Consider the following 14375-nt stretch of genomic DNA (forward strand, 5'->3'; position numbering starts at 1 on the left):
TGAAAAAAGAACAGTATTTCTTGGGGAAGGGAAACACTAATGTATGCAGAAGGTCTCAAAGAATCTCTTGCAGGTGACACTGAGGGGGTGGTGGGTTTATTCTGTGTTCATGCAGATGTATGTGGTAGGGGAAAATAAGACCAATTCCAGAGCAGGAAATTCTTCACTACACAGGATTCCCTGGTTTCTGGGAAGCCCAAGCACCTGTAGTAATTAGGCTTGAAGGGCCCATTCTTGTTGAGTCCCAGATACTTGGCCTGTTCATCTGTCAGTTCTGTCAGGTGGGCATCAAAGGTGGGCAGGTGTAGGCTTGCCACGTACTCATCTGGAATAGACCACAGAAGCCCTGGTATGAGCATTCATGCCTCCTATCTAGCTGTCCTCCCTAAGTAGGGCCTGAAAAAGTTGTAAGATACCTTCTAATTCCTGAAGCCAAGTGAAAAAAACTTAACTTTTGCTCACTGACCCTCAATTCTAAGGAATGGCTGCTTTTTTTTTTTTTTTTTTTTTGAAGCCCAGTGCCTTTCAAAGTTGTAACATTTCTTCTTCTTTCAGCCTTCAACCTTTCCTTCTTCCCAGAGGGGTGAAAGAGAGATGAAAAAAGCAATAAGTCTTAGGGTCTAAAAGAAAAAAATGGGATAGTAGGAGGACTAAATAATGGGAGGCTACAACTTTGGTTCTGCCTTGGACTCTATTCTTTGGGTCACTCAGGGAGACTGGAAAGAAATAACTAAGAATACTATTAGACTGTTTGCTTTACTTTCAGTACTCTTCTGTCTTATGAGTTTTGGTTTACATTTTATTATCTAAATACACTGTACAATAAGTAAATATTCATAAATTATGAATAACATGATTTTATGTAATTTCTTAAGTATTTGGTCTTCTCAACTTTATTATATATTCAGTCAGAACATGAACTGCTGTATTTCCTTTATATTCTTTTAATTGTCTATTAAAGGGAAAATATCCAATTTGTAACAGGTGCTAAAACAAAACCAGAAGTTGATATATTCTCTGATCTTTGCCTGAGGTATCTGTAAACACACTGGGTCAATTCAGGTGTTTAAGGCAGGCTTTTTAAAAATTTAGTAGAGTTTAATGTTACCTTTGTACCAAACACCCACATAACTACACTCCTACCAAGAACCACTCAGTCTTTTCCTTGATCTCAGGCAAGGGGGCTAGTTGTTGGAAGGTGTAGTATGAAAAGCAGGGGCTGTTTAGCAAGCAGCCTAGAATGGAATAAATCAGATGTCACATGGTGGAGATGATTCTCTTTTGGAGGGGGATATTTTTTACTCTCTGAGATTCTTACATACAAAATACTTTGAGAGATAAAAATCCTTAAAATTCACAGGCAGGTAACCTAAATCACAACAAGATGTCAGAACTCTGCTAGGGCAACCCATGTGGAAAATGGGATAAATCAACTGGGAGTGGAACCTAGGACTCCTAGCTACTACTTTATAAGATAAAGATTTTCCTACCCATAAGAAATTAATGCCCCAAGCTTCCTTTTTTTAGCCTCTGACTCTGAACAAAAGAAAGAATGGGGAAAGAAGAGCATGTGCTTACCCATTTTCTTAGGCAACAGGTAGACATCCTGCTTATAGCGACCCTCAGGAGCATTGTAAAGCTCTATCAAGGCGAGAGCCTAGAAGAGCAGAGAGATAGATGCTGACGTGCCATTCACAGCCATCTACCCTGTATAGAGTGAAACCCAGCTGGTCTAAGGACCCTTTTCAGCCCACTGCTATTCTACTCTGGAGGTCTCACCTGAGTAGTAGCAGTGATTGAGAGCACAAATGTAGGCACTGTGGAGCAGCTTAGGTTCAGTAGACGGCCCTAGTGGTCAAAGGTAAAGACACAAAGGGGTTAGGAATGTCACTGGCCTTTGAGGAGTGAGAGAAGAGAATGACTGCCATTTCCCAAACCCTTCCCTACTAACATTGATGGACAAAAAGCAGGTGTTCAATACATACAAGTTACTTGACATCTATTTTATTTTTTAAGTATTTTAAAATTTTTATATAAAATATTTTTAACTGGTACATAAAAAGTAAAATTGGCTGGGCATAGTGGCATAGGCCTGTAATCCCAGCAGCTTGGGAAGCTGAGGCAGGGGGATGAAAAGTTCAAAGCCAGCCTCAGTGGTACAAAAACAAAACAAAAAAACCCTAAAATTGTACATATTTATGGGATACCATATGATGTTTAAATACATGTATCTACTATACAATGTTTAATTCAGGGTAAACATATCAATCTCTTCAAACATTTTTCATTTCTTTGTGGTGAAAACTTTCAAAATCCTTTCTTCTAAGCTGGGAGTGGTGGCACATGCCTGTAATCCCAGCTGCTTAGGAGGCTGAGGTAGGAGAACTGCAAATTCAAAGCCAGCCTCAGCAACTCAGCAAGGCCCTAAGCAATTTAACAAGACTCTGTTACAAAATAATAACTAAAAAGGGCTGGGAATGTGGCTTAGTGGTTAGGCACCCCTGGGTTCAATCCCCAGTACAAAAAAAAAAAAAAAAAAAAAATCTTTCTTCTAGTTTTTGAAATACACAGTACGTAATTGTAATCTGTAGTCATCTTACTGTGCAATAAAACACCTGAACTTTTTACTCCTATCTAACTATGACTTAGTACCCATTGACCAACCTTTCCACATCCCTCCCTCTCTGCTATTCTCCCCATCCTCTGGTAACCACCATATTATTCTCAACTTTTATGGGATCCATTTTTTTTTAAACATTCCATGTGTGACTTCATGCAGTATTTGCCTTTCTGTGCCTAACTTATTTCACTTAACATAATGATTTCCAGTTCTATCCACATTGTCATAAATGATAGGATTTCATACTTTTTATGGCTGAATAGTATTGCACTGTTTATATGTACACATTTTCTTTGTTCATTTATCAGTTGATGAACACGTAGGTTGTTTCCATTTCCTGACCATTGTAAACAGTGCTGCAATGGAGTGCAGGTGTCTCTTTGACAAACTTATTTCATTTGCTTTGGATATATACAAGTAGTGCGATTGCTGGATGATAGTTCTGTTTTTAGTTTTGAAGAACCTCCATACTGTTTTTCATAATGGTTGTACAAATTTACATTCTCATTAATAGTATTCAAGGGCCCCCCCCCACGCCTGCAAAGTAGGCGGACCTGCGACCCACTGGCAGTACAGCCCCAGAGGCCTGCAGAGGGGCAGTGCCGCTGCCTGCGCCTGCAAAGTAGGCAGAACGGCGACCACCGACAGAACAAGCCTAGCGGCCCGCAGAGGGACAGAGCCGCCGCCCGCGCCTGCAAGGACGGCGGACCTGCTACCGACTGGCAGAGCAGGCCCAGCGGCCTGCCGGCGTGGTAGGCACATTGCCCCAATTGGCGGAGGGGCAGAGCCGCCACCCGTGCCTGCGAGGGAGACTTTGCAACTATACAAGACCAATATAAATATATAGGGGGAAAATTCAATAGCACAACAGTTTCACCAAGAAGAAAGGAACGCGAACAGTATGAAGAGACAAGGAAAGAAAGGACCACAAGCATTGCAGGTCAACTCAACTTTAGAAGAGGTAATAGCTGCAGCTGATGGAATGTCAGATAAAGAATTCAGGATATACATGCTTCAGATGATCTGGAGTCTCAAGGAAGACATCAGACAGCAAAATCAGACAATGAAAGATCACTTCAACAATGAATTACATAAACAAATCCAAGAAGCAAAAGATCAACTATACAGGGAAATAGAGGTTATAAAAAACAAACAAACAGAAATCCTAGAAATGCAGGAAGCAATAAGCCAACTTAAAAACTCAATTGAGAATACTACCAGCAGAGTAGAACACTTAGAAGACAGAACATCAGACAATGAAGATAAAGTATTTCAACTTGAAAAGAACATAGACAGCTCAGCAAGACTGTTAAGAAACCATGAGCAGAACATCCAAGAAATATGGGATAACATCAAGAGACCAAATTTAAGAGTCATTGGGATACAGGAAGGAACAGAGTTTCAAACCAAAGGAATGAGCAATCTATTCAATGAAATAATTCGAGAAAACTTCCCAGACTTGAAGAATGAGACAGAACCCCAAATCCTAGAAGCCTACAGGACGCCGAATGTGCAAAATCATAAGAGACCCACACCTAGACACATTATAATGAAGATGCCCAACATACAGAACAAGGAGAGAATTTTAAAAGCTACAAGAGAAAGGAAGCAGATCACATTTAGGGGTAAGCCAATCAGGATAACAGCTGATCTTTCAACACAGACTCTGAAAGCTAGAAGATCCTGGAATAACATATTTCAAACACTGAAAGAAAATGGGTTCCAACCAAGAATTGTGTTTCCAGCGAAATTAAGCTTCAGGATGGAAGATGAAATTAAAACCTTCCACGATAAACAAAAGTTAAAAGAATTTGCAGCTAGAAAACCATCTCTTCAAAACATCCTTGGCAAAACATTACAGGAAGAGGAAATGGAAAATAACAATGAAAACCAACAGTGGGAGGTAGGACACTAAAGGGGGGAAAATAATCAAAGTGGAAAACAAACCATGTTTAGTAACATAAATAAACAAATATGGCTGGAAGAACAACCCATATCTCAATAATAACCCTAAATGTTAATGGCTTAAACTCACCAATCAAGAGACACAGGCTAGTAGAATGGATCACAAAACAAGACCCAACAATATGCTGCCTACAGGAGACGCATTTGATAGGAAAAGACATACATAGGCTGAAGGTGAAAGGTTGGGAAAAATCATATCACTCATATGGACTTCGGAAACAAGCAGGAGTATCCATACTCATATCAAATAAAATAGATTTTAAGCCAAAGTTAATCAAAAGGGATAAAGAGGGACACTACATACTGCTCAAGGGAACCATACACCAACAAGACATAACAATCATAAATATATATGCCCCAAACAATGGTGCAGCTATGTTCATCAAACAAACTCTTCTCAAGTTCAAGAGTCTAATAGACCACCATACAATAATCATGGGAGACTTCAACACACCTCTCTCACCACTGGACAGATCTTCCAAACAAAAGTTGAATAAGGAAACTATAGAACTCAATAACACAATTAACAACCTAGACTTAATTGACATATATAGAATATACCACCCAACATCAAACAGTTACACTTTTTTCTCAGCAGCACATGGATCCTTCTCAAAAATAGATCATATATTATGTCACAGGGAAACTCTTAGACAATACAAAGGAGTAGAGATAATACCATGCATCCTATCTGATCATAATGGAATGGAACTGAAAATCAACGATAAAAGAAGGAAGGAAAAAGAATATATCACTTGGAGAATGAACAATAGGTTACTGAATGATCAATGGGTTATAGAAGACATCAAGGAGGAAATTAAAAAATTCTTAGAGATTAATGAAAACACAGACACAACATATCGGAATCTATGGGACACATTGAAAGCAGTTCTAAGAGGAAAATTCATTGCTTGGAGTTCATTCCTTAAAAAAAGAAAAAACCAACAAATAAATGATCTCATACTTCATCTCAAAATCCTAGAAAAAGAAGAGCAAAACAACAGCAAAAGAAGTAGAAGGCAAGAAATAATTAAAATCAGAGCTGAAATCAATGAAATTGAAACAATTGAAAAAATTGACAAAACTAAAAGTTGGTTCTTTGAAAAAATAAACAAAATCGACAGACCCTTAGCCATGCTAGCGAAGAGAAGAAGAGAGAGAACTCAAATCACTAACATACGGGATGAAAGAGGCAATATCACAACAGACACTTCAGAAATACAGAAGATAATCAAAAATTATTTTGAATCCTTATACTCCAATAAATTAGAAGATAGTGAAGGCATAGATAAATTTCTTAAGTCATATGATCTGCCCAGATTGAGTCAGGAGGATATAGACAACCTAAACAGACCAATATCAATTGAGGAAATAGAAGAAACCATCAAAAGACTACCAACTAAGAAAAGCCCAGGACCGGATGGGTATACAGCAGAGTTTTACAAAACCTTTAAAGAGGAACTAATACCAATACTTTTCAAGCTACTTCGGGAAATAGAAAAAGAGGGAGAACTTCCAAATTCATTCTACGAGGCCAACATCACCCTGATACCTAAACCAGACAAAGACACTTCAAAGAAAGAAAACTACAGACCAATATCTCTAATGAACCTAGATGCAAAAATCCTCAATAAAATTCTGGCCACTCGGATACAAAGGCACATCAAAAAAATTGTGCACCATGATCAAGTAGGATTCATCCCTGGGATGCAAGGCTGGTTCAATATAAGGAAATCAATAAATGTTATTCACCACATCAATAGACTTAAAAATAAGAACCATATGATCATCTCGATAGATGTGGAAAAAGCATTCGACAAAGTACAGCATCCCTTTATGTTCAAAACTCTAGAAAAACTAGGGATAACAGGAACATACCTCAATATTGTAAAAGCAATCTATGCTAAGCCTCAGGCTAGCATCATTCTGAATGGAGAAAAATTGAAGGCATTCCCTCTAAAATCTGGAACAAGACAGGGATGCCCTCTCTCACCACTTCTGTTCAACATAGTTCTCGAAACACTGGCCAGAGCAATTAGACAGACGAAAGAAATTAAAGGCATCAAAATAGGAAAAGAAGAACTTAAATTATCACTATTTGCAGATGACATGATTCTATACCTAGCAGACCCAAAAGGGTCTACAAAGAAACTATTAGAGCTAATAAATGAATTCAGCAAAGTGGCAGGATATAAAATCAACACGCATAAATCAAAGGCATTCCTGTATATCAGCGACAAATCCTCTGAAATGGAAATGAGGACAACCACTCCATTCACAATATCTTCAAAAAAAATAAAATACTTAGGAATCAACCTAACAAAAGAGGTGAAAGACTTATACAATGAAAACTACAGAACCCTAAAGAGAGAAATAGAAGAAGATCTTAGAAGATGGAAAAATATACCCTGTTCATGGATAGGCAGAACTAACATCATCAAAATGGCGATATTACCAAAAGTTCTCTATAGGTTTAATGCAATGCCAATCAAAATCCCAACGGCATTTCTTGTAGAAATAGAGAAAGCAATCATGAAATTCATATGGAAAAATAAAAGACCCAGAATAGCAAAAACAATGCTAAGCAGGAAGTGTGAATCAGGCGGTATAGCGATACCAGACTTCAAACTATATTACAGAGCAATAGTAACAAAAACAGCATGGTACTGGTACCAAAACAGGCGGGTGGACCAATGGTACAGAATAGAGGACACAGAAACCAATCCACAAAACTACAACTATCTTATATTTGATAAAGGGTCTAAAAGCATGCAATGGAGGAAGGATAGCATCTTCAACAAATGGTGCTGGGAAAACTGGAAATCCATATGCAACAAAATGAAACTGAATCCCTTTCTCTCGCCATGCACAAAAGTTAATTCAAAATGGATCAAGGAGCTTGATATCAAATCAGAGACGCGCCGTCTGATAGAAGAAAAAGTTGGCTACGATCTACAGTCGGTGGGGTCGGGCTCCAAATTCCTCAATAGGACACCCATAGCACAAAAGTTAATAACTAGAATCAACAAATGGGACTTACTCAAACTAAAAAGTTTTTTCTCAGCAAAAGATACAATAAGAGAGGTAAATAGAGAGCCTACAACCTGGGAACAAATCTTTACTCCTCACACTTCAGATAGAGCCCTAATATCCAGAGTATACAAAGAGCTCAAAAAATTAGACAATAAGAGAACAAACAACCCAATCAACAAATGGGCCAAGGACCTGAACAGACACTTCTCAGAGGAGGACATACAGTCAATCAACAAGTACATGAAAAAATGCTCACCATCTCTAGCAGTCAGAGAAATGCAAATCAAAACCACCCTAAGATACCATCTCACTCCAGTTAGATTGGCAGCCATTATGAAGTCAAACAACAACAAGTGCTGGCGAGGATGTGGGGAAAAGGGTACACTTGTACATTGCTGGTGGGACTGCAAATTGGTGCAGCCAATTTGGAAAGCAGTATGGAGATTTCTTGGAAAGCTGGGAATGGAGCCACCATTTGACCCAGCTATTCCCCTTCTCGGTCTATTCCCTAAAGACCTAAAAAGAGCATGCTACAGGGACACTGCTACATCGATGTTCATAGCAGCACAATTCACAATAGCTAGACTGTGGAACCAACCTAGATGCCCTTCAATGGATGAATGGATAAAAAAAATGTGGCATTTATACACAATGGAGTATTACTCTGCATTAAAAAATGACAAAATCATAGAATTTACAGGGAAATGGATGGCATTAGAGCAGATTATGCTAAGTGAAGCTAGCCAATCCCTAAAAAACAAATGTCAAATGTCTTCTTTGATATAAGGAGAGTAGCTAAGAACAGAGTAGGGTCGAAGAGCATGAGAAGAAGATTAACATTAAACAGGGATGAGAGGTGGGAGGGAAAGGGAGAGAGAAGGGAAAATGCATGGAAATGGAAGGAGACCCTCAGAGGTATACAAAAGTACATACAAGAGGAAGTGAGGGGAAGGGGAAAAATAATACAAGGGGGACAAACGAATGTCAGTAAAGGGGGCAGAGAGAGAAGAGGGGAGGGGAGGGGAGGGGAGGGGAGGGGAGGGGGGATAGTAGAGGATAGGAAAGACAGCAGAATACAACAGACACTAGTATGGCAATATGTAAATCAATGGATGTGTAACTGATGTGATTCTGCAATCTGTATATTGGGTAAAAATGGGAGCTCATAACCCACTTGAATCAAATTGTGAAATATGATATATCAAGAACTATGTAATGTTTTGAACAGCCAACAATAAAAAAAAAAAATTTACTAATCTTTATAAAGCAATTAAAATTCATCCTTGCAATGAAAAAAAAAAAAAATAGTATTCAAGGGTTCCCTTTTCTCTACATCTTCACCAGCACTTGTTATCTTTTTGTCTTTAAAAAAAAAAAAAAAATATATATATATATATATATATATATATATACACAATGGTCATTCTTTTTTTTTTTTTGGTACTGGGGATTAAACCCAGATACACTTTAATACTGTACTACATTCCCAGTCCTTTTTATTTTTTATTTTGAGACAGGATCTCACTAAGTTGCTTAAGACTTTGCTAAATTGGTACTGACCTTATAATCCTCCTGTCTCAGCCTCTCGAGTTGCTGGGATCACAGGTGTGTATCACTGCACTAGGCAATAATGGTCATTCTAAACTAGAGTGATGTGATATCTCATTATGGTTTAAAATTACATTTCCCTGGGCTGGATATGTGGCTCAGCAGTGAACCACTTGCCTAGTATGCACAAGACCCTGTGGTTCAATCCCTAGCACCACAAAAAAATAAAAAATCAAATTACATTTCCCTGATGATCACTGATATTGACCTTTTGTGTGTCTTTGAAGGTACTAACTAAATAATTTATGGAATTATGCAAAAAGGAGTAGGCACAGTCACATAATACTGCCAAGGAAGGGAATATTTCTCTTGGATTTTCCACACTCTATAGCAAAATACGCTCCTTCTGAGGAATGACATCCCTTTGAAAGACTGTCACAGACAATGATCTTGTCAGGTGGGGGTCTCTCCAGATTGTGAAGAAAGATATCTATGAATTTAGGAAACTGATGATTTTTTGCTTCTTTCTCAAAATGGGTCTTATGAATTCAAGGGCAGCCTTGATTCTTTTTTTGTGTGTGTTTGTGGTGCTAGTGATGGAACCCATGGCCTCATGCATGAAGGACAAGTGCTCTACTATTGAGCTACATCCCCAGCTCACAGCCTTGAATTTTAAGTGTGTAATTCAGGCAGAAGAGCTAGAACTGCCTCCATGCCACACTTCACTATTTTGTTTTCTAGGAAGCCTGACCATTCTTTTTGCTCAACAAAATAGCAAAAAACACCTGTGGTGCTTGATTTTGACAGCAAAATTATTAAATGGGACCTCCCAGGAAACTAAAAATAAGTTACCAGACAGTGGGCTATTAATGCCCATTTAATCAACCTGCCCATCCCTTATCCATACCCACTCTTTCCTTGTGAAGAAATAATCAGTCCTTGTATAAATGTCCTAAAGTATTTGAGAAGGTGAGATGAGCTAGGAAAAGAAGAAGAGAATAGCAAGGATGCTCAAACTTAACTTTATGGGCCCCTAGATAAAAACAGGCTATCAGTTACATTTTCAAATTTATTTTCTTTAATATAAAAAAAAGAAAACTAACTGAAAATTAAAACCCAAGGAAAGTAGTATTATCCTTGTTATTTTGGTGTTTTTCCCTAAAGAGAAAGCAATAAGAATAGGGGCTATCATAGCAATCAGGATTCCTATGACTGGGGAAGAGAAGCCTTCAGGAAAGGAAAGAAAACACTGACATGAGAGGGAAGGCTACATGGAATGAAACTCAAGAAGAAACCAGGAGGGGAAAATATCAAGAACCAATATAGAGTTGAGTACCTACTACACATTTGGCTCAATTCATGGGAGTGGACACTCAAAAAAACAGATCAGCAAAGACTTAGCTTTTCCAGAGCCTACCCAAGATAGTCTGAGTTAGTCAGGAATACTTACTTTGTGCTTTCTGATTATATCATCCCACAAATACCATTATCTCTTTGTAAGCATCACTCAAAGAGATTCTGTTCTGTTAATTCCTTCCACAGTAATAGTTATTATGTGACTCAATGTGGAGAGTGACATGGAGAGACAGGATAATTGGTGAAAAGTAGGGAACTAAAATAGTTTCTTAATTGTTGAATGAAAAGATCTTTCACAATTAGAAGAAAAATCTCTTGGTAAAGTAGTTAAACTTGTGTTTAAGAGAAGAGATTGAAAAAGATAAGGGAACTTGAGGAGGAAAGGACTAGGGTACTGGAGTCTCCCCTGACAGCGGGGAGTATCTCTGCCAGCCTCAGTCTTACCTCTGCCAGCAGTACTATCCTCTTGCCATCAGGCCATATCACATGGTCAACTTGGGATCTCACTCGTTCCCAGGTCAGTTCTGGTGTCCGCAGACTTGCCTAGAACACATACAGCAAGAGCATCATTAGCCATGGCAAGTCCCATGTCAGGTCAGAAAGAGGTTGAAGGAAACCATTTCAAATAGCAAGTTGAAAAGAGCAACCAACATGCCACATGGAGAATACCTGTCCTGGGTTGGTTAGGACTGTTCCATTTCAGGGAATTTAATCTTAGGCCCAGCCAGGGAGAGATCACTCAGGATGTCATTCCACAACACATATTGTACGCCCACTCTGCTGAGCACAGTAAAAGGTGCTATGGGAAATACAAAAGAAACCAAAGGCATGGCTTCTGCCTTCAAAAAGCTTGCACTTTAGTTGGGGACACAAAACAATACATATGTGAGAGGAAAATACTTACAAAGCAACATGCAAACTAGTGCAAACTAATATAGTGCAAACTGAATACATAAGTGCTGAGAGACACAGACAAAAAGTAGGATAAGAGCTGAGTGGGATTAGCTAGAGAAGGCTGAATGTCCTAGACACAGCATGCTGGGGCCAAGGTTCTACCCTCATGTCCCAATGTCCCAAGTTCCACCTTATTAATGATGGTGGTTTACCCTAAGGTTACAGAAGCTTTGTGACCTAAGTGCAAATGTGAGGTAGGCTTTAAAGAAATGCTGTATGGTAGAGTAAAGCTCCCAATGGCTCACCCTCCTTCCATTTCTGTATATTGTACATTCAGAGAACAAGAGAAAAAATGTTAAGTTTATTAACAGCAGCAATCAAGTAACAGTCTCAGGGTGAACACTTAAGACAACTGCTCCCTTCTTTCAACAGGCAATGCCTAAAATAGAAAGGCAGTTCATATTTTAAAACTACTATTGGTTCACTTGATAAAACTGAAAAATTCTGCCAAATACTAAGTTTCCAAAGAGAAATACTTTAAGCTATACACTGATCATTATATTAAGCACATATCATATTTTAAGTATTGTAGTAAAGGACACAAATATAGGTAAGGTTGGATTCCTTTACTAGAATGCAAATGATTTATGGATAGGGACAATATCTTCTTTTCATTTCTATACCTCTAAGTTCCATCTAAACATACAATGGGGTGCTCAATTAATGTTTGGAAATTCACAGGTCCTCGCCCTGAAGAAGTACCAATCTAGTGGGAAAACAGACATAATTATATTTCAATGTATTCAGAACCATATTCATGGACTGAGGCATTTCTTTATTAGGTAGATGGGAAACATATAAAATTTCTTGAAACATCAAGTATTATAAATTGTTTCAATCTTTACAGAGAGCAATTTAGCAGTAGCTAGCAAAATTTTGTATGTACCTAATCTTTTACCAATTAATTTCCCTTTTAGGATTCCTATAGAAATACTTGCTCAAGTCAGAAATGAGTGCCCAAGAATGTTCAATCTAGCATTATTTAATAATAGAAAAAAATAATCAACAAAGCAATGGCTAAGCAAAGCAGGACAGTTCTATACAATGGACTATTATTCAAGTCTTTAAAAAAAAAAGTAGGGGCTTTGGGATGTAGCTCAGGTATAGAGCACTGGCCTATCATTAATGAGGCCCTAGGTTTAATACCTCGCACTGCTAAAAGAATAAAAAAAGTAAACTATGTGTTTTAATGTGAAAACCATTAAGTGAAAGAAATCAAGCTATTGTACAATATGGCATAATGCCAATTTGTACTTCTTACTTTAAATATATTAATGTTATTTGAAATTTTGAACTAAACAAGCATTACTTTGAAATTAGAATTTTAGGGGCTGGAGGCATAGCTCAGTGCTAGAGTGCTTGCTTAGAATGTACAAAGGCCTGGGGTTTGATCCCTAGCATGCGCGCACACACCCCCCACTCCAAAAAAAAAAAAAAAAAAAAAAAGAGAAAATACTGTGAATAGAATTAGAAAGAATTTAAGCAAATGGACCATTTGGGGAAGTTAAGGGTGTATAAGGTAAATCCTTTAGCCTTTAGAAATATCACATGGAGAATAATAACCAGGTAGATCCAAGAGCTACTCCCTGGTGACTCTAGAGGCTGTGTACTAAAGCACCAGATTGGCTCTGATTCAGGGAAAAGAACCCAAAGATCAGTTAAAAAAAAAAAAAGAGAGAGAGAGAGAGAAACACTTATCTCTACCACTGGCCAGGGTGCTCCAATGACCTGACTAGTAACATCTGGGTGGTAGTCATACTCCTTGGCAGAAGTGTTCCTAACCTATAACTGACACAGCTTTATATGATCAAGGCATACAAATAGGGGCTGGGGATGAAGCTCAATTGTAGAGCATGTGCTTAGCATGTATAAGATCCCAGTACCACTACCACCCCAAAAAATGAAAGAAAAGAAAAAAGACATTCAGATGGCTTCACTCTGGATTTATAATCTTTAAGCAATCTACCAGGAAAAGTTTTCTCTATGCATACTACAGTCCCAAACTAAGCATACATCCCACTGTAAATTAGCCATTATTATGCTTGCACAAACTGATATTGTATGATTTTGAACAGTGCACATCAGTCGTTGTTCCCCCGGCACTGCAGGAGAACAACTGTGGTTGTAGTTCTATAAAGCATATAATCAACAATAAGTCTCAGGCTAAATCATTCTTTGCCTGGAAGAACACTTTTAAAGTTTCTGAGTTTAATTTTTTAAAACACAAGTCAGATTTTGTTACTAATTTGTTTGAAGCCATCCAATGGCTTCCTTCCTACTCAGAATAAAGTTCTTCCTTATCATAGCCTATAAAAACCCCTGCAAGCCCCCGACCTCCTTGAGCTAACTCTGTCTTCACTCCTTTGCCCATTTTGTTCCTGCCACCACAGCTTCTTTTCTGTTCCTCAAATACCAAGCAGGTTTCTACCCCAGGATCTTTTATTTGCTATTCTTTTTTCTTTGATGGTGCTGGGGATGGAACCCAGGGCCTTACCCTTGCTAGGGAAGTGCTCTACCACTGAGCTATACCCCCAGCTTGCCATTCTCTGAACAGAATGCTCATATCTTTTATTCATGTTTTCCCCCAAATGTCATATCCTAAAAGAGACCTTTCTTGACTGCCCCAACTAAAATAGTATCTTCAATATTCTCACTTTGCTTTTTTCTTCAATACTATGCACTGACAATAACTATTTTGTATCTGTCTCCCACAATAGAATATAAGCTCTGTGAGAAGCAGGATGTTGTGCACTGCTATTTCTCTGACCAATTAGTACTTGAAACAGAACAGAATGAGTACTCAGTATACATTTGCTAAACAGCAAATGAATATTCTGGTTTCAACTATTAATTGCTTGCTATTTCCTTAAATTTCACTTTATATGTTTTGAAACACTAT

The 14375-nt window shown here is 38.2% G+C and overlaps 1 protein-coding gene across 3 annotated transcripts in view; it reads right to left on the reverse strand.

Annotated features, from left to right (window-relative positions):
* Ahcyl2 (adenosylhomocysteinase like 2) overlaps positions 1-14375 on the reverse strand; it is a 193257-nt gene that overhangs the window by 3133 nt on the left and 175749 nt on the right. For all 3 annotated transcript variants that reach the window (XM_027950123.2, XM_027950122.2, XM_027950124.2), the window contains 4 exons: positions 10967-11065; positions 1780-1848; positions 1579-1657; positions 205-325 (listed from right to left, as the gene is read on the reverse strand). In XM_027950123.2, the coding sequence (XP_027805924.1) occupies positions 205-325; positions 1579-1657; positions 1780-1848; positions 10967-11065 (368 nt within the window). The remainder of the gene's footprint in view (positions 1-204; positions 326-1578; positions 1658-1779; positions 1849-10966; positions 11066-14375) is intronic.

The sequence above is a fragment of the Marmota flaviventris genome, chromosome 1 (genome assembly GCF_047511675.1).
Source record: "Marmota flaviventris isolate mMarFla1 chromosome 1, mMarFla1.hap1, whole genome shotgun sequence".
NCBI classification, from domain to species: Eukaryota; Metazoa; Chordata; class Mammalia; order Rodentia; family Sciuridae; genus Marmota; species Marmota flaviventris.